The sequence below is a fragment of the Bombus bifarius genome, unplaced genomic scaffold (genome assembly GCF_011952205.1).
Source record: "Bombus bifarius isolate JDL3187 unplaced genomic scaffold, Bbif_JDL3187 scf7180000008050, whole genome shotgun sequence".
Classification (NCBI taxonomy): Eukaryota; Metazoa; Arthropoda; class Insecta; order Hymenoptera; family Apidae; genus Bombus; species Bombus bifarius.
The window spans coordinates 32,291-59,251 of NW_022884416.1; the positions used below are offsets into that span (position 1 = coordinate 32,291).

Sequence of the window (26,961 nt, forward strand, 5' to 3'; positions counted from 1 at the left end):
ATTTCTCTTATTTCAATGTGCCGAATTATGTCACTGAGATTATGTCCATCATTATATTTTGGGACATTCCCAGATACACATTACTAACACGTACTACAATATAGTACATAATAAAACCCTCCAGATATATTTATTTTATTTTTGGGAAAAAAATTCATATTTATCGCTTTTCTACTGAGTTACACGAATAATAGAATTAAAATTACTTTTCTGTCTCATTTATTTTATACAATAGATACATAAATTTATTAATTAATCATGATTATAATGTAACATGTATATATTGTAATAATCTTTTATGAAGTATCCATACAAATCGCTATGACTTTGTATACTTGCTCGATAAGAAAGTTACGTACCATTTTTCTTATTCACGACCACACAACACTCCCACCACAACCGCTCGGAGAAATAAGAAAGTACAGACAACCTTGCCTTGACTGGTTTTCATTGTAAGGTAACAGCTTGTCGTAGTATGGTCTAGATCACAAATTTTTATGTTAAAATAATATTAAGATTTAAATTAATCTAAAAAAAACGTATTTTAAGTGTTATCTTATGATCTAAGAAAATGTGGTGGATCTTTTTACTAAATTATGGTGAGTGAAACTTGTCCATATAAGAAGGAAATACGTATTTTTAGCATTTAATATTGTTAATCATCGTTAAATCTTTCTTAAAGCTTTAAAAGATGCGTTTAATGCTGTTAAAAAATATATATAAATGACCACAGTAATAGAATAATCGGAAAATAGACTAATTTATCATTAATTGATGTAAATTAATAAATTATTTGCTTATTTCTCTATAGTTACCATTGGCTTGTCACTGCGTCTTGCCGCATATATTTCTTCTGGCGGTCTTCACGGAGAAATTCGATTCGAAAAAGTCACAGAAACATCCGTAAGAATTCGATTTTCACTTCAAACTACTCTTCAGTATCCAGACCAACAATGGCTTTGGTCAGTTACTCAGTTTCCTGTTGATTACACACGTATAAACGATAGATGCAGTAGACAACATATTGGAGAGAGGTGTTTTTCTTGTTTGGAAAAATTTGTTTCCCATATATCGCTGTCACACGTTTTATTTAAAAATCACTACTATAAACATGTAGCATTATCGACTTAACGGAACTTGTTGGACCGCTCGATATGCCTGGAAATGAAACAGGATCAGTGGAAATTTCGGACATAAGTTTAACCGGAGAAATGGGTTTATGGGGCAAAGGTCTAATATTCCAAGACACATATTCATCCAGAACCATTTGTGCTTCGATAACGGTAACTTTTAAGATATGAAATGTAAAGTTTGTTTCGAAAATATTGCAATTCTCCGAACGTTCTTAGGTACTAGAAAAGAATGTAGAGAAATTTGCGGAAGCACGTTTTCTCGAAACTATAGCGGGAAGCGTATGGTTTCGATGGCTGGGTGGTCACGGTGGTGATAATATTAGCGATACAATAATTTATGTAAATTTGTATCACGTTAATAACAAAAAATTGCAAGGTATAAAATACACAGAACATTATTGGAAAATTTATGTGACAGACATTTTTGACATCAGTAAAGGTACAACTTTTTTTATAAGATATATCGGATTTGCAAAACACTGATTTACTTTCATTAAATATATTTATTTAATGTTTATCATTCAGACAAATCAAGTTGCAACATTTTACAAACTGTCTTTGATCCTGATAACGCGGGCAATGGCAAAGCGATTGGTGATATCGATGCACGTTTAGGCAAGATAAAAGTAGCTGTAGATCATCGTAACGAATATAAAACCGTATACAAAGATTCAAAGTTGTCTCTACTACCTTCTACTGATTTACTCGGACCACATCGTCAATTATATTTAGTCATATTTCATCCGAAACATGATGATTCCATTTTACATTGCAGTAAGATTAATCATAGAAAACCTATCCTTGCCAAGTAAGTGAAACTTATTATTACGAAAAACTTTTATCCATTTTATTTATACATGCTTATCAAATTCTTTTCCCATATTTTTTAACTATTTAGAACTTTAATTAATTCTCACGGTATCAAAGGAGATGTATCCCTATCTCAAGTGACTCCATTCGATCCAACATGGGTTAACGTATCATTGACACCAATCAATGATTTAGGAACGAGATTACGCTATGCTACTAAGATAAAGTCATACAATATTCATGAACTACCCCCAGATCCAATAAAAGCTTCGAATAACTTTGCCAAAGTATGCGAAACAACTAAGAAAATGTATAATCCAAGTAATATCAATATAAAGGATGTACCACCAGCAGGTAAACAAGTTAAATCGTTACTCTAGCCTAGTTTGTTCGTTCAACAATGCCTAAATAATTATGTAACTCAGGGCTTGGAACTCAAGATCAATATGCTATTGGTGATCTTTCTGGGAAACTTCAAGGTCGTAAAGAAGGATCGTATCATTATGATATCTTGCCAGGGAGTGCCAAACTTAATGGAATTTATTGGGATACATACCTTCCACTCTCAGGAACACATAGTGTAATTCACAGAAGCCTTGTTCTTCACAAGTACTTATTTACGCTCACTTTTTATAATTACCGCTTTATTTTCATCCTTACTTATTAAAAACGATTACACGTTGCTCCTCAGATATAATGAAACTGATAATAAGAGCATCGTACCATGGATCTGCGGTACCTTGAATCTTTATTTACCAGATAATATTGGACAAATACCAATGGTAACTGCACAAGTAATATACAGATATCCCATTGTTGGGAAAATAATTTTCCGTCAACCTAAAAATGACCCTCAAATGGATACTACCATTATAATAGAAAATTTAGTTCATGCAGATGGTAATGCTTTAAATAATTCAGAATTACACAGGTATAATATTTCTCAAATTTTTTGCAAGAAAAAGCCATTATATATATATGTCAATACCGTCTAATTTAATATTAAATATTTAGATGGATGGTTCATGATAATCCACCAGGCAAAGATTATTATAACTGGACAGGCAGATGTTTAAGCGCTGGTGAACCTTATAATCCTTACAAGGTACAGCAATTAATAAAATAACACTAATATGCTTGTTTTCTATTTATAATACAATTGCTCTCTCCCAAAATATTACTGTCAAATTTACCAGGTAGAATGGAATTCAAATCCTAGTGAATATTGTTCAATGTCAGAAGCATCATTATGTCGTGTGGGTGACCTAACAAGACATAGTACAGTCGACATTGCTGGCAAAAAGCTTTATGGGACCCTATTAACACGAAGACTCTTCACGGATACAATGTTACCTTTGTCAGGTCCCCATAGTATATTAGGTAAAAGTTTAGTGATATATGATGACCATGGACCTCGTGCAAGAGGAGAAAGACTAGCATGTTCAATGTAATTTCATAGAAGAAACTTCATATGAAATATTTCTAATAAATTTTATTACGAACATGACTAAAATATCAATTGTTCTATATAGAATTAGTGAAACATACCATCGCAAAGCAGTAGCAAGAGACTGGTTTGGAAATGGAGAAATAATTTCGCTAAGAGGAAAATTAGAATTCTTACAACAAAATGAATATGATATCACAAATATAGAACTAAATCTTGATGGTCTAGATGGGAAAATGAGTGGATATCACATACATATGGTAACAGAAATATAATAAAATTTGTTTATATTTTTTATTTATTTTCATGAAAGTTTACGTATTTTAGACTCCAATTGAGCAAGATTTAGAATTTCCATGTGAAAGTACATCCCTGTATGGACATTGGAATCCATTTGGTATCAATGTAAGTAACACGCTATCTGCAGGAGAAGGAACAACTGATCAGTATGAAATGGGTGATCTCAGTGGAAAGTTTGGCACTTTAGAAAATAGAAAAAGATATATGAAAACTTTCAATGATACAATACTTCCTTTATTTGGACTAAACAGTATACTAGGTCGAAGTATAGTGATTCACAAAAAACAAAAGAATTTAAGGTATCTATATTAATATTTAAATTGTATGCAGACACAAATATATATATATATATATCTTCTTTAACAATTCTTTTCTTTGAGATGGGCTTGTTCAACTATAGAAAGGGGATATTCGCCATCTGAAGCTATAGAATTAAGAGCAATTGCATCTTTTCATCATCCACAAGGTTTTGCATATGGCTATATAAGAATGGTATTATAAATTTAAATGATATCAAAATATAAAATATGATTTAACACTAATAATTACAGACACAACTTATTCACCATGATGGTAGTCAAAGTGAAACGGTAATAGAAATAAAATTACGACATCCTGGAAAACACGATCGTAATATTGTGAGTACATAAAATGCTTAATAAAGGCATTCAAAGAGATTTAATATATTTTAAATTATATAAAAATATATTACTGTAGACAAGAAACCACAATTGGGCGATATATGTAAATCCTGTTGGAGTAGATGCAGCTGTTCAAGTAAAGGATACTAGATGTGTAGCTGGTGGATATATATGGAATCCTTACTTTACACAGCTAGCAGATCCTTTAAATGTAATATTAATCAGAACTATATAAAGTTTCTGTCTTAACATGCCATTGTTTACTTTCATAAAAGTAATTTTATTTCACAGGATGATCTGTACAGACAAGAATGTGGTCCTGATTTACCACTTAGATGTTATGTAGGAGATATATCAGGTCGATTGGGTCCTATCGATATAGGACTTCAAAGACAAGTTTTTACAGACTCAAATTTCCCATTAGCAGGAACAGTATCTGCAATGGGAAGATCTATCGTTATTTTCGACAAAAATTTTGGGACTGACAGATTTGCATGTGCTAACATTGAACCTGATAACGACATTGTGAAGTATACAAATATAAGAAAACCACCTCGCTTTGTAGTGTAAGTATACATGCTACATGCTATTTTATCATAAATTTCACGTACAAATGTCTTTACAACCTTTTTACTATAGGGCACAATTTCTAGAAGATGTAAGAAAAATTATGGGTGTTCCAGATTGGATGTTATCCATAGATACTAGAAAAACGAAGATTTTACATAGTGGAGCATGCATTCAGTTTTTAATGCATTTTATGGGTAATCAAAAAAATATACAATTTGTAGGAATTTCTTGAATATATATAATAATGTTTTATAATTACATATCTAGGTCCAATTGCTAGCACCTTAGAACAAGACTTTAATAGACTTATATCAACTGGACGATTAGACGCACCTAGTTTGTATATTCCAGGATATGTTCCAACAAAACGAAAAGCAACATTAGGTTATCGCCAATGTGGAAATCAAGATCCAAATGATAAAAGTAATAACTCATATTCTATACAAAATAAGCATACAAGTTTATTTTTTAAAATGACAAATTTTACACTGTTTTTAGGATCCAAATTTTCCCTACCAAATATATCTTCATCACAGTATTCAAAACTTATTTTAATTGTTGCTGTATGTATTATTACTAAATTATTATGATATTAAATTAATAAATTACTATAGTATTAAATTGAGTCTTATAAATTTAAACACCGAAAAGATTGTATATATATAATAAATATTTTATAAAATGAATAATTTATTTACACGATATGCTAACTTTATGCGGAAATACGTAAACTTGAGTCTGCGATGGATATAGAGCACGTCATAGTCATGTCTTATTGGTAGCTTTACATGTAGCGATCGCTGGAAACTGTCTGTCCAACGTATGGTCGTACATGTAACCGCGGTTCAACGAGACGAGGCAGTAGATACTCGACTAGTGACACTCGATTATCACTAGTCGGCAGCCAATAGTTGCAAACGCAGCAATCAAATTTCGCTTACATTTACTGTCTCGTCTCTCGTTTTATTGGATCATGGACATAGGAATATAGGGACCACGGACAAAAGGGAAATTTCCACCCTGCTACGGACCGTGACGCCAGCGAACAATAACTGGCGCGAGGGACGCGGATGGAACCATTTCCGGGGAATAGAGAACGTTGTAGTAGGGGCCGCATTGGTGATTGATTTACAATTGTCTAAAAATATTTATATTGCACCACGGATAACACTGAACAAGTATAGAGTTTATAATACTCTGCATTTGTTAACATTATATAAAATTATCATAACCACAACATGTATTCTCTGGAAGATGGTAAGAATTTATACTAATGTTAATATGTAAAAATATCGAAATTATCAATATTTGTATTATTTATTCAAAAATATGATATCATTATATCTAAACTACAAACACATATTTTATTTTTTACCTCTTTATAGGAAACTGCATTATTTTTCTCATTTCGTAATTTATGTGCTTCAATGTTATATAAATTACAAAATTATTAATCTTAATAACTGCTGAAAATTATGACTAAATATATCTTTTTTTTAGATCAATACGATGATGAAGATGCAGAAGAAATTTCGTCAAAACTTTGGCAAGAAGCCTGTTGGATTGTTATTAATGCCTATTTTGATGAAAAAGGTCTTGTGAGACAACAACTTGACAGTTTTGATGAATTTATTGAAATGTCAGTTCAAAGAATTGTTGAAGACTCACCACAAATTGATTTACAAGCAGAAGCACAACATACTTCGGGCGAAATAGAAAATCCAGTTAGACACTTATTGAAGTTTGAACAAATTTATTTGTCTAAGCCTACACATTGGGAAAAAGATGGAGCTCCATCTCCTATGATGCCTAATGAAGCAAGACTAAGAAATTTGACATATTCTGCACCACTGTATGTAGATATAACTAAAACAATTGTAAAAGATGGAGAAGATCCTGTTGAAACTCAACATCAAAAGACATTTATAGGAAAGATTCCAATTATGTTAAGATCAAAATATTGTTTACTTGCTGGCTTATCTGATCGTGATTTAACAGAATTGAATGAATGTCCATTAGATCCTGGAGGCTATTTTATTATTAATGGTTCAGAGAAAGTACTGATTGCACAAGAAAAAATGGCAACAAATACAGTTTATGTCTTTAGTATGAAAGACGGTAAATATGCATATAAATCAGAAATTCGATCTTGTTTGGAACATAGTTCACGTCCTACATCTACATTGTGGATTAATATGATGGCAAAGAGTGGAGCTAGTATTAAAAAGTCTGCTATAGGTCAACGTATTATTGCAATTATCCCATACATTAAACAAGAAATTCCTATTATGATTGTATTTCGTGCACTTGGATTTGTAGCTGATCGTGATATTTTAGAACATATCATATATGATTTTGATGATCCTGAAATGATGGAAATGGTAAAACCTTCCTTAGATGAGGCATTTGTAATACAAGAACAAAACGTGGCTCTAAATTTTATTGGTACTAGAGGTGCAAGACCTGGAGTAACTAAAGAAAAGCGTATTAAATATGCTAGAGAAATTTTGCAAAAGGAAATGCTTCCACATGTCGGCATAAGTGATTTTTGTGAAACCAAAAAGGCTTACTTTCTCGGGTACATGGTGCACCGTTTATTATCAGCCTCTTTAGGTCGAAGAGAATTAGACGATCGAGATCATTATGGTAATAAAAGATTAGACCTAGCTGGTCCATTATTGGCATTCTTATTTAGAGGACTATTTAAAAATTTAATGAAAGAAGTGCGATTGTATGCACAGAAGTTCATAGATAGGGGAAAAGATTTTAACCTTGAACTTGCCATAAAAACTAAAATTATTACTGATGGCTTGAGATATTCACTTGCTACAGGAAATTGGGGAGATCAAAAAAAGGCTCATCAAGCTAGAGCTGGTGTATCGCAAGTATTGAACAGGTTAACATTTGCATCAACACTATCACATTTAAGAAGAGTGAATTCTCCAATTGGAAGAGATGGAAAATTGGCCAAGCCGCGTCAATTACATAATACATTATGGGGTATGTTATGTCCTGCAGAAACCCCTGAAGGTGCTGCAGTTGGTCTAGTAAAAAATTTGGCATTGATGGCTTACATTAGCGTTGGATCTCAACCTTCACCAATTCTTGAATTCTTAGAGGAATGGTCTATGGAAAATTTAGAAGAAATTGCACCAAGTGCAATAGCTGATGCAACAAAAATATTCGTAAATGGTTGTTGGGTTGGTATTCACAGAGACCCAGATCAATTAATGGCTACTTTACGTAAATTAAGAAGACAAATGGACATTATTGTATCAGAAGTATCTATGATAAGAGATATTAGAGATCGTGAAATCAGAATATATACAGATGCAGGAAGAATCAGTAGGCCTTTATTAATTGTTGAAGGACAAACCTTATTATTAAAGAAAAGACATATTGACATGTTAAAAGAAAGAGATTACAATAATGATGGCTGGCAAGAATTAGTTGGTAGCGGAGTTGTTGAATATATTGATACTTTAGAAGAGGAAACTGTTATGATTGCAATGTCCCCTGAAGATTTGAGACAAGAAAAGGAATATGCATATTGTACAACATATACACATTGTGAAATTCATCCAGCAATGATTCTGGGAGTGTGTGCCTCTATTATTCCATTCCCTGATCACAATCAAAGTCCAAGAAATACTTATCAAAGTGCTATGGGTAAACAAGCTATGGGAGTATATATTACAAACTTTCATGTTCGAATGGATACTTTGGCACATGTACTATATTATCCTCATAAACCTTTAGTGACTACCAGATCTATGGAATACCTTAGGTTTCGTGAACTTCCAGCTGGAATTAACAGTATAGTTGCTATATTATGTTATACTGGTTATAATCAAGAAGACAGTGTCATTTTAAATGCTAGTGCTGTTGAGAGAGGTTTCTTTAGATCTGTATTCTATAGATCCTATAAGGATTCAGAATCCAAGAGAATTGGAGATCAAGAAGAGCAATTTGAAAAACCTACACGCCAAACTTGTCAAGGGATGCGTAATGCTATTTATGATAAATTAGATGATGATGGAATTATTGCTCCTGGAATTCGCGTATCAGGAGATGATGTAGTTATAGGTAAAACTATTACTCTTCCAGAAGCAGATGATGAGGTATGTAATCATATAGGAATTATAATAATCAAATTTATTTATATCTCTTCATATCCTTTTAATATTTACAGTTGGATAGTACAACAAAACGTTTTACAAAACGAGATGCATCAACCTTTTTACGTAATAGTGAAACTGGGATAGTAGATCAAGTAATGTTAACTTTGAACAGTGAAGGATATAAATTTTGTAAAATACGCGTACGCAGCGTTCGTATTCCACAAATTGGTGATAAATTTGCTTCTCGGCATGGACAAAAAGGTACCTGTGGAATTCAATACAGACAAGAGGATATGCCATTTTCATGTGAAGGTCTCACACCAGACATTATAATTAATCCTCATGCTATCCCATCGCGTATGACTATTGGTCACTTAATTGAGTGTATACAGGGGAAGGTGTCTGCTAATAAAGGTATTTATTTGCTTTTATTCTTATCAACATAAGTATTATATAAAATGAATAGTATATTTAATAAGTTAATTCTAATATATTTTTTTGTAGGTGAAATTGGCGATGCTACTCCATTTAACGACGCTGTAAATGTACAAAAAATTTCTACACTTTTACAAGAATATGGTTATCAACTGAGAGGAAATGAAGTCATGTATAATGGTCATACCGGCCGCAAGATAAATGCTCAAGTCTTTTTAGGGCCAACTTATTATCAACGTTTAAAACATATGGTGGATGATAAAATTCATAGTAGAGCTCGGGGACCTGTACAAATTTTAGTTAGACAGCCTATGGAAGGAAGAGCAAGGTAAATTATACATACTTCTTTTGTTCTTCATATTTATTTATTCATATTAATATTCATATGTTGATATGTAATGTTCAGAGATGGAGGTTTACGATTTGGTGAAATGGAACGTGATTGTCAAATTTCCCATGGAGCTGCACAATTTCTAAGAGAACGTTTATTCGAAGTATCAGATCCATATCGGATACATATATGTAACTTTTGTGGTTTAATCGCAATAGCCAATTTGAGGAATAATACATTTGAATGCAAAGGATGTAAAAACAAAACACAAATTTCTCAAATTAGGCTACCATATGCGGCAAAATTACTTTTCCAAGAACTTATGGCTATGAATATTGCTCCCCGATTAATGGTCGCATAAATATTGACATACCTAATGTTTCCATGGTATTAGACAATAGGAGTGTGCGAAATCTCAAAATACCAATTCGGAATGGGTCGGGAAAATTCAGGCTGACTCGGGCAAATCGACAATTTGAAATCAAATCGGATTGGCAGTAAACAGATGTTTCTGTCTTTGCTTAATAGTTTGATCACCAATTCTCGAACTGATCATACCTGAATTTTTCTAACCCATCCTGAAGTTTTAGTTGCCGAATCTTGCACACCCCTATTAGCCATACACTTTAACATTATAATCAAGATATAATAATATACGACATACTTAATTTCAAACTATTTCTAATAAATATCAAACGTATCTTTTACTGTCAGTAATTTTATATACTTTACTAGAATATATAGGATTATATAATTATTGATTTCCTAATATAATATTATGTTTAAGGTATCAATATGTTAATAAAAACTTTAGTAAGTAAAATTAATATTCCTTATATCATATATCACAATGAATCGTAAAAGATATGATTTAGCCATTATATTGTTTTACTGCTTACTTTTTCTGCCCATTTATTCCAATGCCCAGTTATATTATTGTTATTATTATTATTATTGTTGTTATTATTATTATTATTATTATTATTACTACTACTACTATTATTATTATTATTATTATTATTATTATTATTCCTTGCTGTTACTAGGTAAAATATCTTATGTAACGAAGATAACTTTAAAAATATAATCATGTATTAAAATATTAGTTTTATATTTAAATTGACTGTATAAGACATACATCTAAAATACAAAATCGTGCTCTGCATACTGGACAAGTACATTTAGAAGATAACCATGTTTCAGGTGCATTTTCATCTTGTCTTGATGCAAACCTATAATAAATATTTTTAATAATATACCTACATTAAATATATATATATATATATATCACATACTAACCATTTTGCCATACATTCTATGCACCACATTGGACGACAGTAACATACCATGCAGTCTTCAGGATTTCCACTTCCTATACCACTACTACATTGTTTATGTAATTTTACATTTGATAAAGCTTGCATACATCCTATACATTGACTTAATTCCTTCAAACATTTTTATATTATAATTAGATTTTATTTATTGAAATAAAATATTAAATTTGTGAAAAAGTAAATAAAATACCTCTGCATATCCATAATGTGGATTTTCTTGTACATGTTCTTTAAAATTATCAATGAATTTATCAAGTAAAGTTTTATGAAATTTAATGTTTTGTAATATAGTGATGGGACGAGAGACTTTGTCTTGCAGATTTTTAAAATCAAATACATTTAATCGTATGTCAAAAGGCTGTGATCCTGTTCTAGTAGGTTTTACCTACACATCAATGGAACTTCAATTAATGAGAGGTAAAGTCCTAATAAAAAATCAAAAATTCCTAGGGTAAAGACTAATTTAGAATAACAAAATATACCTCAATATTAATAAACTGAACTTCTCCTCTTGTCACAGGTGACATTTCATGAGTGTCACTTCTGTTAACTATTAAAGCTGTATCACTCTGATGGGCAACCATTACTGTATAAGGTAGAACTTTAATTATCCAATTATCAGTAGCTATTACGCATGTTATACTATTTGTAGTAAGTATTATCTTATCTATTCTAAAATAAAATATTAATGATTGAATTATCTTCAGGAGTAATATATTACAAGAATAATCTTCTCAGTTTAATATATAACCTTTGATATTCTACATTAATATCAGAAGCTACTGTAGTCCATGGTATACTGTTATTATTGTTATTGCTGTTACAGTAAACTGCAAGATTTTTCGCTATAGGATGCTTGCTCCAATTATTCATTGACCATATTAAAATTTTAGATAAAGTATATAGTGGTATCAATATAGAACAAGTAACATAAATTGACCATAAATTGACATGACTTAATAATACATTGACAGCGTCTATGTGTCCAAACAGAATTAAACCAAACGCATAACCTAATTAAAAGAAAAACTTATTTTAACAAGCAGTACAACATTTAGAATAAGAGAAAAATAAGTATATTTACCAAACGGGAGCATAGAATATATAAGTAACGTAATGACACTTTTTCTTATGTGATATTGCACAAAAAATTCATTTTCACTGCCTAACAAATTCGAAAATATATCTTTTATGGTTAGGCCGGCTGACACAAATTCTGTAGGTGGATATATGATACATCCTGACATTAAAATATAAAACAAAGTATAAAACAAAAAGGCAGACATTTTTTACAAAATATGTTTCCAATTGTATATTTTCACCTTTTTGCTTGATGTTTACAGACTTTTACATATATATATATTTGATATTTAATGATTAAATACTTTACTTCATCAACAATATTTAAAGAGCAATTACAGGTTAGATTCAACTATTATGACGAATCCTTATGAAAATTGTTATTTTTCAAAACAACTTAAATCTTTATGAATATTGTTATTACATAAACATTACTGTGATATTTTACACATCTCCTTATAATTTACATCTCAAAAGTGATCTTTTAAAGCTGTATTATAACAAATAAAACAAAAATAATTCTTTCTTAAAATATATACGTAATATGTGAAAATCAGCCTATAATTAATTCTAGATACAGATATGCATGTATATAGTCAATAGTTTATGACTATGACAATTCGTAAGTTGTCTTTTATTGTTATGGGAAGTGTGTACAAATATCCGTAAGCTTGTTCTCTTATAATTATGTTTACAGTTATCAAATAATCATAATATATGGCGTATAACATTAAAACAATATGATAAATAAAATTCCTTTCATAGTCGTAAGTATTTAACGTTTATGTATAAATTCATTGTTTATACTTACATGAAATCATTCTATTATTTATTCTCATTCTTATATTAAAATATTGTAAATTATGAATGAAAATTATATGTTTAGTTTTACAAGAATTTTGCTTGAAATTTTAAATTCTGTTCAAATATATAATAATTGTATCAATGTTTTATATATTTTCAATGTTTATACTTAAAATATTTGCTTTCATAAAAAATTTGTAAACGTTAATTTGTTAAGTTACTAATTTCGATTTTCTTATTAATTAAAATTGATATTCTTTAGGTAAAAATCTGCCTTTTTTAAAATGAGAGCTATTTTATTGTTTTTAATTTTAATTCAAACAAGAGGAGAAACAATCCAGACATGTCCAAAGTATTGCACATGTAAACTTGGTGCACAAGCAGAATGGCTACGAATTAAATGTAGTAATGAATTGCAGAACATTAGGGATATCAATCTTGATAGTGTCAGCGTGGAATTAGTTCAATTGTAAGATTATAATACTAATTGTACTATTATGAATTATTCTATAGCACACAGAGTAACACTTATTTTTAGTTGTAATATTTTTAATTACTTAATATATTTCAGAGATTTGAGCAAGAATGATATTTATGCTATTGAAGCTAACATATTTAAGAATTTGACAAATTTGAAACGTTTGAACTTATCGCAAAATGATATAACTTTTATTGGTGAAAATTCTTTTGATGGTCTTGGAAATTTAGAGAGATTGTAAGAATATTAATATATTTGTTATTATTATGAATCATACATTATTTATTATTGAATATATTAATGCTACAAATATATTCAATTTTTATTTAGGGATTTAAGTAAAAATCAAATTTCAACTATAGATGCTCATACATTTAGCAAGTTGCCAAATTTGAAAAGGCTGTAAGTTTACAGATTTTGTAAAATATATTGATGTATATTTTTATGTATATTCTTTTATCTTACATATTATTTACTTGATTATTAGTGATTTGTCCGGCAACAACATAAGTGTGGTGAAACCATCATTATTTCATAATTTACTGGCTTTAGAGCGCTTGTAAGTGAGTCTCTAGTTTCAATTTTTATTTACTTTCTTTATATTTGTTTTGTTATGTGTGTGCGTGCGTACATGTGTGCACATATATACGTATAATTATACTCATGAGTATTTAAAAAAAAACACTGATCTATAAAAATATATTATAGGAAGTTAAACGAAAATAAATTAACAACTTTAATGGAGGGTACTTTTTATGGTCTGAAATCTTTAAAACAGTTGTAAGTAAGTTAAATATAATATATGAATTCATATAAATTGAATAAAGTTACTCAAATTTTAATTTATATTTCAGAGATTTATCTAACAATCCATGGAGATGTGACTGTGAATTATACTGGTTTAGTAATTGGATTCATAACAGTTCTATTAAATTAAAGTAACATATTTTTTAAATACAAAAATAGAGATTTAGTAATTATATAGGGTATAATGTGTATCATAGTGTAATAAGCTTTTGAAATATTTCAGTCCTGCCCCAAAATGTGTATCACCTATAAATATCAAAGGTGAATTTGTGAAAAAATTGAAGTATTCAGAAAATATTCAATGTCAGTGGTTACCTCCCACAATTGAACTTCGGCCAGTTAATAATCAAGTAGTATTTGCTGGAGATTCTATAACTTTAAAATGCAGAGCACCTAGTATAACAGAAGATAGAAATGCAAGACTAAGTTGGTTGTGGTATCCTAATACTACTTCTGAAACTGTAGATTTAAATACATTTCTAGATCCACAAAAAAGTTTATCTAATATTAAAGTGGATAACAGATATCTTGCAGATAGTGGCATTGTGGACAGGTATTTTAGCATTTAATACATGTAGTGTAAATCAAATCATTTATATATATGCATAATAAAATTATAATTTTTATAGTTCTCTTAGTATTGTTCCTGTTAAAGAAGAACACAATGGCCAATGGAATTGTTTGTTAGTTTCTGTAAATGGTAATAGAACAAAAGCAATCAGTGTAATAGTTATCTCTGAAGAAACTCGTTATTGTCCTCTAGCAGGTAAAATAAAATGTATACTTCAAATTTTAATATAAGTCTAATAAATTATTATGTTACAGTAACTAAAAATAATAAAGGTATTTATACATGGCCAAAAACTATAGTAGGATGGAGGGCAGAATTACCATGCGAAGGCAACCACTTATCAGGTTTAATGCAAATGCCTTTAAAAGCTTCTTATCAATGTAATATTACAGGATATTGGGAGAATTTAAACACAGAATTATGTCCTTACATATCACATATAACAAAAAGTTTAGAACAATTTTCTAAAGTTAATCTTTCACTTACAAGGATCAGTTTATTAGAAAGTGCGAAGAAATTCAAAAATTATACAGGAAATACCATAAAAATAACCGATCCTATTGAAGTTGATTTCATAACTCAAACTATAGAAAATTACTTAAATTTTGTAACTGAAGAAAAAGAACTTGGTTCTATGTTAATTGATGTCATTAGTACTCTGATTAATGTACCAAAGAATATTTTAAAAAAAGCTGAAATTTCCTTTAAATCTTGCACGCGACTAATAAAAGCTGTAGAAAAGATTATACAATTTACTCCATCTATACAATTTTACAAGAAAAACATGGCACTAGAAGAATTCAGAGTGAAACGTGATAGTTTTACAGGATTAATATGTACATGGTATTCCAATAATAATCCAGAAATACGATTTTTACAATGTACAACAAACAATAGAACATCTCCGATTAATATAAAAGATAAAATAATTGAAGCATCAATACACCTACCTGCATCTTTATTACAATATTCACAAGAAGTTACTGCTCATCAATTAATGATTTCTGTATATAGCAATAGTAGATTGTTTCCTAAAATAATTAACAATGATAATATGGATATTCCATCATGTGTTATTGGAAGCAAGTTATGTATGTAATTAAAACTAACATCAAAAATGCTTATTTAAAACGTAAAAATAATAATATGAATCTTTTTTCAGATGGAATGTCAATACAAAATTTAACTGAGCCTGTATACATTATGCTAAAGGCACCTTTATACTACTACGCCGGAAAAAAATTATTACCCGTAGTTTGGGATGAAACATTAAATAAATCAGGAGGCTGGACAAATGATGGTTGCTATTTAAGAAATGTATTAAATAACTTAATAGTATTTCATTGCAATAGATTGGGATATTATGGCCTTTTACAAGATACTTCTACATTTGATTACAATGGTAACAGGTACGTATTTAATAAATTTTTATATTTATGAATTAATTTGTAATACTTCTATTTTCAGCATAAGTGGCGCCAAATTTAGGTATTCAAATCCAGCAATATATATTGGAAGTATTGCAACAGTAACATGTTTAGTTATTATGTCTGTTACATACATTATCTGTTACACATCAATTGCTATGCCTAAAAAAGCAAAACATTGTGTTATTAATACTTGGTTTGCTATGGCATTATTATCATTTTTTTATAGTATTGGTATTTACCAAACAGAAAATATACCAATTTGTCAAGGTGTTGGTCTTATTCTACATTACTTGTCTTTATGTTGTTTATTATGGATGGCAGTATTTGCAAGGTATATAATTAATCTTTACATTTTATAAAAACTATACAATGAACAAATATTAAAAGGTTAATTTGTTTACAGCAATATGTATAAAAAATTATCTAAACCAGATCTTGAAGATATTCCGGATAATGAACTTCAAGATCCACCAATACCAAAACCATTATTAGGGCTGTATCTAGTCGGCTGGGGTATAGCTATGATCATTTGTGGTATATCTGGCGCAATAAATTTACGAGAATACGCTGGATATTCATATTGTTTTCTCACAACTGCTCCTGCTCTTGTTGCATTGTTTGTTCCAGCTGGATTTCTAATTGTATATTTATCTATTTTTCATTTACTCATTAAATGTTCAATTCAAAATGTTGATATGAATGCTCAGTTGTCTGAAGGTACACAAGCAACGGAAAATATGGATTTAGAATTATTGGAACCAAATACAAATCTTTCTGTAGGCAGGAATAGTGCACGCAGTGCACAGACTGTTTTATCCGATATTGACGACTCAGAACATTCTCAAATAACTCAACTAAAGGGTCAAATTATTATTTTAATTTTATATTTAATATCATGGATTACTGCAGCAGCAGCTATAACAAAGCCATTAAGTGCATACATTTCGTTTGATGAAACTATATTTGCTACTTTATATTCCCTTTTTTCTAGTTCACTTGGAATTTTCATCCTCTTTTTTTATGGAATTGCGCGAAATGATGTTAGGTCACAATGGTTAAAAATGGGTTGCTGGTTTCAAAAACGAAAAAATCAATGTTGTCGAACAAGAAGTATCTCTGATGCAAATCCTGTAATAGCAACGCAATCATTAGTACAAAATTTGGTACCTCCAATGTCTAATTCTCAGGCTACTCAAGTTACATCTGATTCAAATTCCATTGGTTCATCCAGATACACCAATAGGTCGCAAACTTATAATGCATTTAAAGTTACAGATATTATAACCAGTCAAGAAGTTTCACCTGTTGGTAGAAAAATGACCAATGTGAACTTAGTTGTATTACATCGACAGCAATACAGATCTGATAATTCCGTAACAACATATATTGAACCAACTTGTGTTGAAATGTTTTATAATCCTCATCAAAGTGGAGTTGCTAGAAAATTTTTTAGAAAACAACGTCGTCATACAAAAAATAATAATCTTGGTCCTCGAAAACAAGGTGATGGCGGTGCTATGAGTGATGCTGGTAGTTGCATTTCTGTACCACGATCTACTACAAAATTAGATAGTAATATAGACCAAACCATCTTAAGTAGCAGTGCAAAAGTAAATAATACAAATATCCATGTTGAGTTAAATCCAATAAATGACATTAAAAACGTTAATATACTCTCAGATAGCGGTGGTAGTATCTCAGAGGAAAGAAATGTTCCAGTGCGATTTGTTATTGGTCAAGAAGGTCTTTTTGGAAATGTAAGAAAAGTTAATAATAACTGTAGATTACACGATTCTTTAAACACATTATCAAACTCTGCGAGGAATAATTGCCAAAAAGTAGAATTACTGAGTATAACTTTACATGACTCAGACATGGACATCAAAACTGATGAAGAAAAACATCTGCAAAGTGTTTCACAACAATGTAGTTTAGAATATAGCTCGGAAATAGAATCTATTACTCAGATGACTAGTGAAAAAAGCGAACATAATTTACCAGAAGTTTATGAAACTGTAGATAACATTATGAACCCAAAATGGTTAAAAAAAGACTGTCAAAGTATGAATGAATTTCATGAAGTAGAAGAACGGCGGTCTAATGCCACTTCAAAATGGTTAACTCATTCTAATAGCATGCACTGTCTTCCAATAGAGACTGTGAAACCATTAAGGAATAATTTTTGTAATTCATTAAACGACATCACATCCCTTACCAGTTTAAAAAAATGCGAATATCTGAAATCATTTACAGGCTTACAAAATATTACAAATTCAAATTTATGTGATAAAAGTCGCCTATCTCAAAAATCATTTAACAAATTAGAATCACCTTTCCCTAAAGTAAATAGTGCAGTTAAAGATAATTTACATAAATTAATGCAGACTACATATATTACTCCTACAAGAAATACTGAATGTGCCTCTAATGTGTGCACTGATGAATTGAGATCTAAACAAAAATTAATCAGTTCTATGATTGATATGACATCACTTATGCACAGTTCTTGTAATATTGTAAAAAATTTAGATTCAAACAATGAAGTAGAGAGCTTAAACAGACAACAAAATATACAGAATATTGAAACTAGTAAAACACACTTAAATAATCCGAATACTTATCTACAAATAGTAAAAAAAGAAACAAGTGTTTAATCTAGTTTTGCTTATATAAAACACGTAACATATTTATATCATATAGGAATTTCGTCTAACAGAGTAAAATAATTTTTTGCTAATATTTACATTTTTATAATATTCGAAGGAATACTTATCTTACTCTGCTTTATTAATTTATCTACAAAATATAGTTCCTATACATAAAAATGTTTTACAAAAATGTTTCATCTGTTTCTACATCTCTACTAATCTTTTTACTTCTTTTAAATGTCGAATATCTTTCATTCATTTTTATTCGCGTATATATATATATATATATGAAACATTCATTAAATTGTTTGTTGGATATGTATTTATTCAGAGAAAATTGTACATAATTAATACAAACAACTCGATATTTTTGTGAATTTTAAAATACTCTTCCTTTTTTTGCTTTGTATATATATTGTTGTATAAAAAGAGTGATCAAGAATTACATAACTGAAATCATTACATCTATTGAAATCTGCTTCCATCATATATCATTTAGATTTAAAGAATATTTTATATTTAATTTAATTGAATTTCTACCAATGATTTTTTGTACAATAAATTTTTGTTATTATTTTCATGATTACATATGTAATTTATAATATATACTCTAAGACTGAATATTTTACTAAATAAATTTGAGAACACATCAAATTTGTCATCATTTGTCTTTTTATACATCTAAAATAATTTGAGAATATCCATATTATTATATTTAAGGTATACAATGTTTAAAATAATATTAAAAGATATAATACGTGCACATACGAGCACCTAGACTGTATAGAGTTATAATGTATAAGAATATTACTTTCATATAAAGTATATCAAAATAATAGGTACAATTTTTATACATAATTTACAGTTTATACAGTATTTAATTTATTAAATATAAAGTTTATACATGTAACTCTTTTCTTATACTTGAAAATATATTTAAATGGTTTAAAAATATGGCCTTATTCTATATTTTAATTTGCATTTTTTTCATTAACATTCCACTTGTACAAAATTGTACAAAATACTTATAAACAAAATTACTGCTACAAATTACAGCTTTAAGTTAAGAAATGATAGTTTCATTAAAGGATATTATTTATATTAGTTCAACCATTCCTTAGGGTTTCTCAATACATCAACAAGTTCTGCTTCTTTTGAACCAGGTTTTGGTTCATGCATATATTGCCAATTTGCAGACAAAGGCAAAGACATTAATATACTTTCATATCTTGCACCAGGTGTATATAAACCAAATTTTGTACCACGATCGTATATTAAGTTAAATTCAACATATCTTCCTCTACGTAATAATTGCCATTGTCTTTCACTATATCCATATCCATCATCTTTATGTTTGTCAACTAATGGAATGTATGAAGGAATAACAGCTTCTGCACAAGATTTTACGAATTGAAATGCTTCTTCTTGGCTAGGAGTATCAATGTCATCAAAAAAGATACCACCTACTCCTCTACGTTCTCCTCTATGTGTGATAAAAAAATAATCATCACACCATTTTTTGTATTTTGAATAATATGAAGGATCATATTGATCACATGCAGCTTTTAAAGTACTATGAAAATGTTTTACATCATCCTCATTTAAGTAATAAGGTGTAAGATCTGTGCCACCTCCAAACCACCACTGAATTGAACCATCTGAATTTTCTACTTCAAAGTAACGATAGTTGAAATGTATTGTTGGAACCATGGGATTTCGAGGATGAATTACAGCACTTACACCAGCTGCAAAGAATGGTACAGATCCCTCTCCCATTTTTTTCCCACGTGCTCTCATTTGTTGTACTGCACCTGGTGGTAACATACCAGTAACGACAGATACATTTACTCCAGCTTTTTCAAAAACAACTCCATCTTGCAAAACACAAGTAATTCCTCCACCACCTTCCTTCCTAACCCATCTGTCAACTTTAAAAGAATGGCCTGGTTCTTCTAAGGATTCCAAAGCTTTACAAAAGTCTGCTTGAGTTTTCATCACTAACAATTCCATTTTTGTTTTCATATCATCTTTCTTCTTTAATTTCTTTATGTCAGTAATAGGTTGTGCCATAAATTTTTTAATATCCAACTCATTTTGTGCTGCAAATATTGTGATTCCTGAAGTACTATAAACCAAAACACTTGTGAATATACCAAAACCAATGTACTTGATGTTTTTGGCCTTATATTGGATTGTATAATGTTTATGAAAAAAATGACGTAAAGAAATCCAATTTTTTATTAATGTTCGTGGAATCATAGTTATCTGTAATTAGTGAATTAGAGTATTTTTAATTGCATGTTAACAAAGTAGCAATTGAGAAAGTTAAGTTATGCTTTTTATTGAAGAATATATCATTCAGAAAATATTAAAATAAATTGTGCAAATTTTACAATATATTAAATAAAAGAATTTATTTTCGGTTTTATTTTAAACAAATTTGACATTACTATAAATGATGGATATTGATTATCGGATTTTGATAATTTATTATTAATCATAAATGAAGTAAAAGATTAAATCATAAAGTATTATAAAATAGTGTAATAATATCATTACTTACAGTTTTTCAGGCTTGAGGAATAACAAATGTGTCTCTTATCGAATTGCAGAACAGCAAATATATAATTATGTTGTGTGAAAACGGGAAATAAATTATTTTTTTAATAATATTATAAATGTTGATAATAGCGTAATCATTTATATAGCAAGGTGTCTTAAAGTAATTTTCAAACCTAATAAACATTTATAAATAGCATATGCATCAAAAAAGAGAAATGTGTATCATAGGTTAACTACCAACATAGGGATATATTGGCGTATACTTGATGCACATATGTATTTTATAATTAATATTATTTTACTTTTAAAATGTGGTTCAAGAAACAACTTAGTCGATTTCTTAAATATCCTCAGTTTTATACAAAGACTTTGGTATGTTATTATTTTTGTTTACATATGTATATAATGTAAAAAGTATTTGGTTTATTTTTCTTTCCAGTTGCATATTAAATTATATAATTAACATATATATTCTTTACAGTATAGGACACAGTCAACACAATATAATGTAGACACAATAACACATATTCCAGAACCCGAATATAATATTGATTTTTTATGTAATTCATGTAATCGAGATATTATTTTTAATAATATAGCAGCAAGGAAAAGTATTGGAGATATTGATAAAATTCTTGAACTTTCAAAAAATCCAGAGTTAAAGAAGGCTCTTTTGCATGAGTTAAATAAAATACCAAATCAAACAGATCCAAGAGTATTATCTTATGGCGAAGAACCACAAATTTTAAAAGAATGCGGGCATAATCCAGAATTTGATTTTGAACCACAAGAATTTTCAACATTAGTTACAAATTTAAAGGCATTAAAAAGTAAACAATTGGGGCCCTTAATAGGAACACGAGGTTACTTGTTCTTAGGAGATCTAGCAGAATTAGAAGAAGCATTAATTCATTTTACAGTCAGAAAGTTAATGAAACATGGCTTTAAACTTGTTTCTGTACCTGATATTATCCCTACTGAAGTTATAGAAAGATGTGGATTGATAATAGATAATGGAAGACACCTTGTATATAATTTAAGTCCTTTTTATGGAGGGAACTATAGTTTATCTGGAACAGCAGAAATGTCCTTAGCTTATAAAGTAATGAATACTATATTTAGTTCAGAAGATTTACCACTAAAAATGGCTGCTGTAAGCAGGTGTTTTAGGGCTGAAATATCTAATCTTATACATGAGAGAAGTATATACAGGTAAAAAATCATGTTACATATATTTTTAAATATATTTTATTAATATGATAATATATCTAACAACTGTTTCAATATTGATAGTATAACAGTTACATAAATATTATTTCTAATAAATAATTTTATCTATTCATATAAGGGTTCATCAATTTACAAAAGTTGAAATGTTTGTATGTTCAAAACATGAAGAGTCAGAAAATCAGTTTCAAGAACTTCTGAATATTCAAGAAGATTTATTTTCTTCATTAAATTTATATTTTCGAATAATTGATATGCCAGCTCATGAATTAGGGTCTCCAGCATATAGGTATACAGTAGTATAATATTACATTATATATTGAAATACTTAGATTTTAAATTTCTTAATGTCACATCATCAATTTATATATTTAGGAAAGTAGATATGGAAGGATGGATGCCTGGAAGAAAATTATATGGAGAATTATCTAGTTGTAGTAATTGTACAGATTATCAGTCACGACGACTTGGTATAAAATATAAGACAAATAAGGGAGAAGTTTTACATGTTCATACTTTGAATGGAACTGCATGTGCTGTACCTCGCATGTTGATAGCACTTTGTGAAACACATCAAACAAAACATATGCGTATTCAAATCCCTGAAATTTTAATACCTTATATGGCAGGAAAGACACTTATTAGAAAACAACCAATTGCTAACATGAAACTCCATAAATACAAATCACAAATCTAACATGTAACTGTAACTGTACATGTAACATTTAATCTTCTCTGAAAACAGTTAAAAACAAGTAATAATTACATCTTTATTGTTTTTGCCATTCATGAATGTAAAAGTATATATATGTAGGAATATTTACTTGCAATTTACATTAAAATAAATTATCTATTTATCAATGTATATAGAATTTTATCGTGCATTAGCCTAAATGCAATGAATAATAATAATTTATATAATTCTTATATTTATAATATACAAAAATAAAATTTTTAAAGAAATAAAAAATGATTTCCAATTATATATATTAAGAAATTACTTGTTTCTAGTTAATTGTTTTTATTTATATAAATTAATTAATATTATAGGAAATTAAACAGGATTCATAAAAAATTCAAATATTAAACACCACCTGACAATATATTTTCTAGAAACTAGTACAATATTATCATACAAAGAATGTGGGTTTGAAAATTATACATACACAGGGATAAAGATCTTTTCTTCATTAACTTGTTATTCTGTATATATTTTGCAGCGGTGTTATAAAAATGTAACACAAAATATTTTTTCTTAAAGTAATACAATTTAAAGACACTGTAAATTTTACAATTTATCTTCCTCGTTAATCAGATGGTAATGTATTGTTTTTTATTCATTAACGATTAAAAAACTGTATGTATTTGTATATTGATATAGTGTATCGCAGAATGATACAAACTTTATTTTATCAAAATTTCCATTTGTCAATACAGTCCAATTGCAGTTCATATTTTGATCCATTCCAAAAATTTTGGATGTAATCCAAATATATTATTTTTTGATAATGAAGCTTATATTATTCTGAAATATAAAAATAATATAAAGTCAAAAACAAAGCTGTAAACCTTGATTAAACATACTTCTGTATTTTTAATCTTCTTCTTCTCCTGATTCAGATTCTTCTTCAGCATTCTGTAACCATTCAACGAATTTTTTCATTTGATCTAAGAACATCATTTTTCCTTTAACAGAATGGCCTTCCTTATACCACTTCAAAATCACTTCTTCTGATATTACATCCGCTAAAATAAGATATGTTAAACAGAAAATGGACACAAACAAAGAAATTACAAATAAATGTATGTGTCAGCATTATAAACGTACTTTTATAAAATAGTAAAACAATTTTCTGGAAGACTTTCATGAAGTTCATATTCTCATAACAAAATTCCTGAACCTTCAGAAGAAGTGCAAGCTCAGATCTGGCAGTGGTTGTAAAAACATCAAACAGTGGAGTATATATTTTTAAGTGCTTCAGTGCTTGATCAGCCACTAATTCTTCTTTTTTATTCCATTCAGCTTGACCCATTACTACAACCCAAATCTGCAAACATTGTTAACAATTTTATTTAATTCTAATGTAATATAATAATATCATAAAACTATAATTACCAGGCCAATAACTTCATGCTCAGGAATACCACTCTTCTGTGCCATTTCTTTGAGATCAAGTATAATATCTTTCAAAGGACGATTATCAGCCAAATCATCCAATAACAGTTGTTGCAAGTCCCGTTTTGCTTCTTGACTTGCTTGAGCTTTATGTAATTTTACAATGTCTGCAAGACCAACAGCTTCAAATACAGATCGAAAATATTCTTCAGTTCGTTTATTAGGCGGTACAAATTCCATTAACCTGTTGATCAGTATGTAAAAAAAAAGAAAGAAAAAAGAAAAAGTAATGAGAATAAAACAAAAAACCTGATATAGATATAACAATGAACTTTATAAAGTTTGGAATTTTCTCATACCTTCCTTCAATATTTCCTTTTTTCAAAGCAGTCATTAAACTGGATAGACCTTTCTCCTGCCTCCAAGTGACAAAAACTTCTAATAAAAAGTCTAATGCTAAGTTGTCTTTAACCAGATGTTCATTAATTAAAACTGATAAAACAGTAGGTGGAACAGAACCATTGGATATCCACAGAGCCGTCATTCTAGCTAATTTTATCCTTTCTTTAGGAGTGAAGCCTTTCATAAAAACCAATACCTTTTTCATTTCTTCCTCAAACATTTTTTCCAAGTATTTATAACGTCTCATAAGTTTGATGAAAACCTATAAATAAAGTTATTTTCAAAGCCATTGTTAAAGTACATATCATGACAGCTTAAATATACATAGAACAGTATACGTCACTTGTTCAAAATTTCGCATAGATTCCATATCTTCTGGTTGTTCAAAAACACAAGCAGTGGTTTTTACTGGTTTATCACCATCTTGAGCAATAGAACCGCCTGGAACTAAAAGTCCACCAGCTATTAAGATGTCAAAAAGGTCCTCTCCATATCTGCGGTAATCTAATTTAGAGCCAGCTGCGTCCAAGTACTTTGAAATTGCATCTAAGTCGTTACCAGCCTTTTCCAAACCAAGTAAAATCGCATCTCGAAATCCCATAGGGTCATATTTTTCTTTTTCATCTAAAAAAATTCTTCATTATAATTTTCATTAAATATATTACCTAAGAAATCTTATATTTTCTGATGCATACCTCTTTTTCTGGTCTTTATGCGTTGACCTGATAATATTGGTTTTTCTATTTTTTGACTCATACAATACCTTTCTGAAATGGTAGAAATTTCAATAAATATGCTTTAAAATTTTTCGACTTTTTCGTAAATTAACGATAATATATTTATAACATATACATATAAGTATATAATATGTACCTATATATGCATATACATATATAGAATTGTTTGCCTTATGTTGTGTATTACTATTGACAAATTTTGAAAATCTTTTGACCTTTTATTTGTATATTAAGACAAAAATTTAATAAGATTGAGGATTGAGAAACTATAATGAGACCATAATGAGGTGGCATTTGACTTTAAATCTGTTGGCACTTCTTTGACAAATGGCGACTTTCATTAAATATATTCTATTACGTCAAAAATTCCTACTTATAAATTACTTTATTATAAAGATTAATAGCATTAAAATATACGTAAAAAATTCTACTTTTCAATTAGTTTATTACTCCTAAGGTTAAGGTCATGGGATGGAATCACGATGGCTGAAATTTATAAAAAAATTGAACCTTTTACAGAGATCAGGTTATATGAAAAGCGAACGAATATTGTTTAAATTTTAATGACTTTTACTTCTTAACTTACTTAGATGCACGTACAACTGTAGAACTACCCCTTTTCAGGCGTATGAGGACAATACGAAATATCTCAAAGAGGATTTTGAGTACTTGAGATCAGCGAAACCGAAGAGAATCAACTTGAAGAGAAGCCACAATTGACAGGGAAAAGATAGGATACTCGAATTTACATTTCGTAATGCGTTTTTAACGCCATCTAAACTGTTCAAAATATAATACTGAAAATAGAATTTGTAACGACATCTAGTAAGAAAGAATATATAACAACATCTATTTTAAGAAATAATATATTTATTAAAGAAAGCGATATAATATTTGGATATATGTACATATGTACAGAGGTGAGTAGATCTGATACGTGGATATATACCATTTCTCTAACATTCGTCCTGATA

The 26,961-nt window shown here is 29.2% G+C and overlaps 7 protein-coding genes and 2 long non-coding RNA genes across 14 annotated transcripts; 4 read left to right on the forward strand and 5 right to left on the reverse strand.

Moving 5' to 3' along the window:
* Nucleotides 1–359: 359 nt before the first annotated feature.
* On the reverse strand, nt 360–2,634 carry LOC117208036. Its single transcript, XR_004487621.1, has 3 exons — nt 2,500–2,634; nt 816–1,158; nt 360–480 (listed from the first exon to the last, which is right to left on the reverse strand). It is a non-coding gene; the product is annotated as an uncharacterized LOC117208036 (long non-coding RNA).
* On the forward strand, nt 473–5,534 carry LOC117208031. 2 transcript variants are annotated; one of them, XM_033448854.1, is made up of 19 exons: nt 473–599; nt 812–1,034; nt 1,118–1,283; nt 1,350–1,572; nt 1,659–1,941; nt 2,032–2,297; nt 2,369–2,552; nt 2,635–2,874; nt 2,958–3,048; nt 3,140–3,390; nt 3,476–3,650; nt 3,718–3,989; nt 4,071–4,182; nt 4,242–4,328; nt 4,408–4,542; nt 4,623–4,897; nt 4,971–5,095; nt 5,169–5,324; nt 5,400–5,534. In XM_033448854.1, the coding sequence occupies exons 1-19, from the start codon at nt 572–574 to the stop codon at nt 5,489–5,491; spliced, it is 3,384 nt and encodes a 1,127-aa protein (XP_033304745.1). In that variant the 5' UTR covers nt 473–571; the 3' UTR covers nt 5,492–5,534. The 2 variants fall into 2 exon arrangements, with proteins under 2 accessions (XP_033304745.1, XP_033304743.1); XM_033448852.1 differs by having other exon boundaries at nt 5,169–5,491.
* Nucleotides 4,591–5,639, reverse strand: LOC117208037. Its single transcript, XR_004487622.1, has 2 exons — nt 5,235–5,639; nt 4,591–4,767 (listed from the first exon to the last, which is right to left on the reverse strand). It is a non-coding gene; the product is annotated as an uncharacterized LOC117208037 (long non-coding RNA).
* A 315-nt stretch (nt 5,640–5,954) lies between these two features.
* Nucleotides 5,955–10,495, forward strand: LOC117208074 (DNA-directed RNA polymerase II subunit RPB2). The gene is made up of 5 exons (XM_033448919.1): nt 5,955–6,158; nt 6,402–9,022; nt 9,094–9,436; nt 9,527–9,785; nt 9,864–10,495. The coding sequence occupies exons 1-5, from the start codon at nt 6,140–6,142 to the stop codon at nt 10,147–10,149; spliced, it is 3,528 nt and encodes a 1,175-aa protein (XP_033304810.1). The 5' UTR covers nt 5,955–6,139; the 3' UTR covers nt 10,150–10,495.
* Nucleotides 10,496–10,858: 363 nt separating this feature from the next.
* On the reverse strand, nt 10,859–12,576 carry LOC117208078 (E3 ubiquitin-protein ligase TM129). The gene is made up of 6 exons (XM_033448927.1): nt 12,210–12,576; nt 11,877–12,138; nt 11,608–11,797; nt 11,316–11,510; nt 11,088–11,236; nt 10,859–11,020 (listed from the first exon to the last, which is right to left on the reverse strand). Exons 1-6 carry the CDS (start codon nt 12,409–12,411, stop codon nt 10,903–10,905), a joined length of 1,116 nt encoding a protein of 371 aa, XP_033304818.1. The 5' UTR covers nt 12,412–12,576; the 3' UTR covers nt 10,859–10,902.
* A 192-nt stretch (nt 12,577–12,768) lies between these two features.
* On the forward strand, nt 12,769–19,220 carry LOC117208075 (adhesion G protein-coupled receptor A3). Of its 5 annotated transcripts, none has more exons than XM_033448920.1 (13): nt 12,770–12,972; nt 13,272–13,478; nt 13,581–13,724; nt 13,818–13,889; nt 13,975–14,046; nt 14,196–14,267; nt 14,342–14,425; nt 14,518–14,847; nt 14,924–15,060; nt 15,120–15,956; nt 16,028–16,274; nt 16,333–16,626; nt 16,699–18,949. In XM_033448920.1, exons 2-13 carry the CDS (start codon nt 13,294–13,296, stop codon nt 18,947–18,949), a joined length of 4,725 nt encoding a protein of 1,574 aa, XP_033304811.1. In that variant the 5' UTR covers nt 12,770–12,972; nt 13,272–13,293. The 5 variants fall into 5 exon arrangements, with proteins under 5 accessions (XP_033304813.1, XP_033304811.1, XP_033304815.1 ...); XM_033448924.1 differs by lacking the exon at nt 12,770–12,972 and having other exon boundaries at nt 13,294–13,478; nt 16,699–17,905; nt 17,976–18,192; XM_033448922.1 differs by lacking the exon at nt 13,975–14,046 and having other exon boundaries at nt 12,769–12,972; nt 16,699–19,220.
* A 27-nt stretch (nt 19,221–19,247) lies between these two features.
* On the reverse strand, nt 19,248–21,806 carry LOC117208077 (oxygen-dependent coproporphyrinogen-III oxidase). Its single transcript, XM_033448925.1, has 2 exons — nt 21,507–21,806; nt 19,248–21,208 (listed from the first exon to the last, which is right to left on the reverse strand). The coding sequence occupies exon 2, from the start codon at nt 21,200–21,202 to the stop codon at nt 20,045–20,047; it is 1,158 nt and encodes a 385-aa protein (XP_033304816.1). The 5' UTR covers nt 21,203–21,208; nt 21,507–21,806; the 3' UTR covers nt 19,248–20,044.
* On the forward strand, nt 21,806–23,597 carry LOC117208079 (serine--tRNA ligase, mitochondrial). The gene is made up of 4 exons (XM_033448928.1): nt 21,806–21,877; nt 21,987–22,717; nt 22,854–23,021; nt 23,108–23,597. The coding sequence occupies exons 1-4, from the start codon at nt 21,815–21,817 to the stop codon at nt 23,427–23,429; spliced, it is 1,284 nt and encodes a 427-aa protein (XP_033304819.1). The 5' UTR covers nt 21,806–21,814; the 3' UTR covers nt 23,430–23,597.
* Nucleotides 23,598–23,815: 218 nt separating this feature from the next.
* Nucleotides 23,816–26,737, reverse strand: LOC117208045 (protein krasavietz). Its single transcript, XM_033448873.1, has 8 exons — nt 26,574–26,737; nt 25,946–26,017; nt 25,594–25,874; nt 25,208–25,512; nt 24,849–25,092; nt 24,561–24,780; nt 24,317–24,478; nt 23,816–24,257 (listed from the first exon to the last, which is right to left on the reverse strand). The coding sequence occupies exons 2-7, from the start codon at nt 26,004–26,006 to the stop codon at nt 24,327–24,329; spliced, it is 1,263 nt and encodes a 420-aa protein (XP_033304764.1). The 5' UTR covers nt 26,007–26,017; nt 26,574–26,737; the 3' UTR covers nt 23,816–24,257; nt 24,317–24,326.
* Between the last annotated feature and the right edge of the window lie 224 nt (nt 26,738–26,961).

Excerpts from the sequence above, each read along its gene's own strand:
- LOC117208031 (XM_033448852.1), top strand. The coding sequence starts at position 572 with ATGTGGTGGATCTTTTTACTAAATTATG. Across the intron at positions 1,035-1,117 it reads AGACAACATATTGGAGAGAG|CATTATCGACTTAACGGAAC; the intron begins GTGTTTTTCTTG and ends ATAAACATGTAG. Across the intron at positions 1,284-1,349 it reads CCATTTGTGCTTCGATAACG|GTACTAGAAAAGAATGTAGA; the intron begins GTAACTTTTAAG and ends GAACGTTCTTAG.
- LOC117208074 (XM_033448919.1), top strand. Across the intron at positions 9,023-9,093 it reads TTCCAGAAGCAGATGATGAG|TTGGATAGTACAACAAAACG; the intron begins GTATGTAATCAT and ends TAATATTTACAG. Across the intron at positions 9,437-9,526 it reads GAAGGTGTCTGCTAATAAAG|GTGAAATTGGCGATGCTACT; the intron begins GTATTTATTTGC and ends ATTTTTTTGTAG.
- LOC117208078 (XM_033448927.1), bottom strand. The coding sequence starts at position 12,411 with ATGTCTGCCTTTTTGTTTTATACTTTGTTTTATATTTTAATGTCAGGA. Across the intron at positions 12,139-12,209 it reads ATATTCTATGCTCCCGTTTG|GTTATGCGTTTGGTTTAATT; the intron begins GTAAATATACTT and ends TCTTTTAATTAG. Across the intron at positions 11,237-11,315 it reads CACATTATGGATATGCAGAG|GAATTAAGTCAATGTATAGG; the intron begins GTATTTTATTTA and ends AAATGTTTGAAG.
- LOC117208075 (XM_033448920.1), top strand. The coding sequence starts at position 13,294 with ATGAGAGCTATTTTATTGTTTTTAATTTTAATTCAAACAAGAGGAGAA. Across the intron at positions 14,426-14,517 it reads AACAGTTCTATTAAATTAAA|TCCTGCCCCAAAATGTGTAT; the intron begins GTAACATATTTT and ends GAAATATTTCAG. Across the intron at positions 15,061-15,119 it reads TCGTTATTGTCCTCTAGCAG|TAACTAAAAATAATAAAGGT; the intron begins GTAAAATAAAAT and ends ATTATGTTACAG.
- LOC117208077 (XM_033448925.1), bottom strand. The coding sequence starts at position 21,202 with ATGATTCCACGAACATTAATAAAAAATTGGATTTCTTTACGTCATTTT.
- LOC117208079 (XM_033448928.1), top strand. The coding sequence starts at position 21,815 with ATGTGGTTCAAGAAACAACTTAGTCGATTTCTTAAATATCCTCAGTTT. Across the intron at positions 22,718-22,853 it reads CATGAGAGAAGTATATACAG|GGTTCATCAATTTACAAAAG; the intron begins GTAAAAAATCAT and ends TATTCATATAAG. Across the intron at positions 23,022-23,107 it reads TTAGGGTCTCCAGCATATAG|GAAAGTAGATATGGAAGGAT; the intron begins GTATACAGTAGT and ends TTATATATTTAG.
- LOC117208045 (XM_033448873.1), bottom strand. The coding sequence starts at position 26,006 with ATGAGTCAAAAAATAGAAAAACCAATATTATCAGGTCAACGCATAAAG. Across the intron at positions 25,513-25,593 it reads CTATGCGAAATTTTGAACAA|GTTTTCATCAAACTTATGAG; the intron begins GTGACGTATACT and ends CTTTATTTATAG. Across the intron at positions 25,093-25,207 it reads AAAGGAAATATTGAAGGAAG|GTTAATGGAATTTGTACCGC; the intron begins GTATGAGAAAAT and ends ACTGATCAACAG.